The sequence below is a fragment of the Nelumbo lutea genome, chromosome 4 (genome assembly GCF_056320005.1).
Source record: "Nelumbo lutea isolate HS-2025 chromosome 4, American lotus-T2T, whole genome shotgun sequence".
NCBI classification, from domain to species: Eukaryota; Viridiplantae; Streptophyta; class Magnoliopsida; order Proteales; family Nelumbonaceae; genus Nelumbo; species Nelumbo lutea.
Window position 1 is genome coordinate 100,185,001 of NC_142687.1, and position 1,925 is coordinate 100,186,925.

A 1,925-nucleotide genomic window follows, 5' to 3' on the forward strand; every position below is an offset into this window, starting at 1 on the left:
TTTACATGCATAATTTCTCTGCTGGAGTTCATGGGGAACTCGTCTATGTCTATAATTTTGAATTTTTGATACTGGTCCGTTTTAAATGTTTTTGTCACCCTTAAACCGTGATGATTAATGTTCCTTCTGCTATTCGGATAATGCTCATCTAGTTGAAACCGGTTAACCGCTAACATTTCAATGAGAACATTTTGAAACTACATGGGGGGGGTGTTTGTTTGATTTAATGATTTGTCAGTTAAATTTAACTTTGCCATTGGGTATTGATAAATTGACATAAAATATGTACAATTGACCTATGATCATCTGTTATGTTCTAGTTTGATGTACTGTTTATCGTCTGCTGTATGCTATACTGTGGCATTCTTGTTAACTCTGCCTGGGTTTATGTTTACCTTTATTGCAGAGAGTTTGTAAACAGTGTGTGGTGTATCAAGATACTCTCGCCTCAAGAAGTGCAGCAGATGGGCAAACAAGGTGTTGAGCTTCTTAACTCTGTCCCTATCCAGAGGCTCTCCAGTAACAGCTGCGATGACTACGTGAACCGACAGGACTCAAGAAATCTGAGCACTGGGATCACGTCTGTGGGGTCTCTTGACTACTAAAGGAAAACTTACAAAAAAGGAGGGGAAATAGAAGATTGACGAAGGTTTAAAGATGAGATTTTACAATTAAAGCCCCTTTGTTCTCCCGTATGTACTGTTAGTGCACCTACCCTTCACTTAGGGTGGGTTAAGGAGCCCGAGATAAGCTACTTACTGTAATTATAATCTTATACTCCTGTCTCCATATATATAACATCGAAATACATTCAACCAGTATCTGGTGGGATACTGGTGCTTATGAACTTGACTTACATTTGTCTTTATATCATGGTGGACTAAGTTTGGATGGAATGGAACAGGAGGATGCAGAAAATGTTTTGTTGGGTCATTTGGGTTTGTTTTCTCCTTGTAGTTAATTCTAGAACTTGTAAGTTAAATTTCTATCACCATGGATTTCTTACAGATACATTGCAGTCATTTGCCCCGCAAATCTTTGAATCTGGCTACCTGAGTTCTTCCATTTTTGTCCGAATACATCAGGTTTGACTGAGATTGAGCAGTGTAGATACTGAATCTTTTGTTAGATAAATTGCTTGGAAGTATCGTCGAAGTCCAGATGCCATGTGACGGGTCCCTTTCTGTTATTAATGAGGTACAACTCTTTCCTGTCAATTGTAAATGAGAGGCCCCTGCAGCTTTGTTTTGCCTTCAAGTTTCAAGCCATCCTTTTCACCTTACTGTCCAAGTTTCTCCATAATTCTGTCAGTTCAAGTCTCTATCCATCCATCTCTATCTTGTTCACCTTTTTATTTTTTTGCTTCTTTTTCTCTATGCATTTATAAGACATGCCCTCCTTTTTAGGTTGCCTGCATTTAAAGTTGGTTCAGACTTCTCTATCTGACCTCTTTTCTCTCCATTCCTGCATCTATCCATCATCCATCCATTTCAATTGTTGCCATTTTGGGATCCAAGTAAACAAGTAATCGCCCATGTGATTGTTGTACTTTAAAATCGGTACTTTATTTTTTTTCCTTCGAACTCATCTTACTCCAAATCCTGTTGGTATGAATTCCTTATTTTGACACCAATTTGACGGTTAAAAAGCGATGGGCTGGGAAAACTTCAGATCTGGACTCTGGAGATGTTTTAGTCTTTCAGCTTTGACAATTAAAAGAATTAGGATTTCTTAGCCTGTATCCTGGGCTGTGATTAAATTTATGTTCCACCATTGGATCCCTGTCGTTGTCTATACTTTTCGTAGATGACTCGTATGTTTATTGTTAGGCGACGAGGATACCAAGTCGGTTGGTCTGGGACTGGACTTGGAGGTTTTTGTTGGTTAGTTGCTATTTAAGATTTTGTTAAGGTTTCTGGGTTTTT

The 1,925-nt window shown here is 38.5% G+C and overlaps 1 protein-coding gene across 2 annotated transcripts in view; it reads left to right on the plus strand.

The window, feature by feature from the left end:
• The window catches only part of LOC148862184 (auxin response factor 17-like), a 12,250-nt gene extending 11,317 nt beyond the window's left edge, over positions 1-933 (plus strand). For both annotated transcript variants that reach the window (XM_088984746.1, XM_088984747.1), the window contains one exon: positions 407-933. In XM_088984746.1, coding sequence (XP_088840872.1) covers positions 407-605 — 199 coding nt within the window. In that variant the 3' untranslated portion in view covers positions 606-933. The remainder of the gene's footprint in view (positions 1-406) is intronic.
• Positions 934-1,925: the final 992 nt, after the last annotated feature.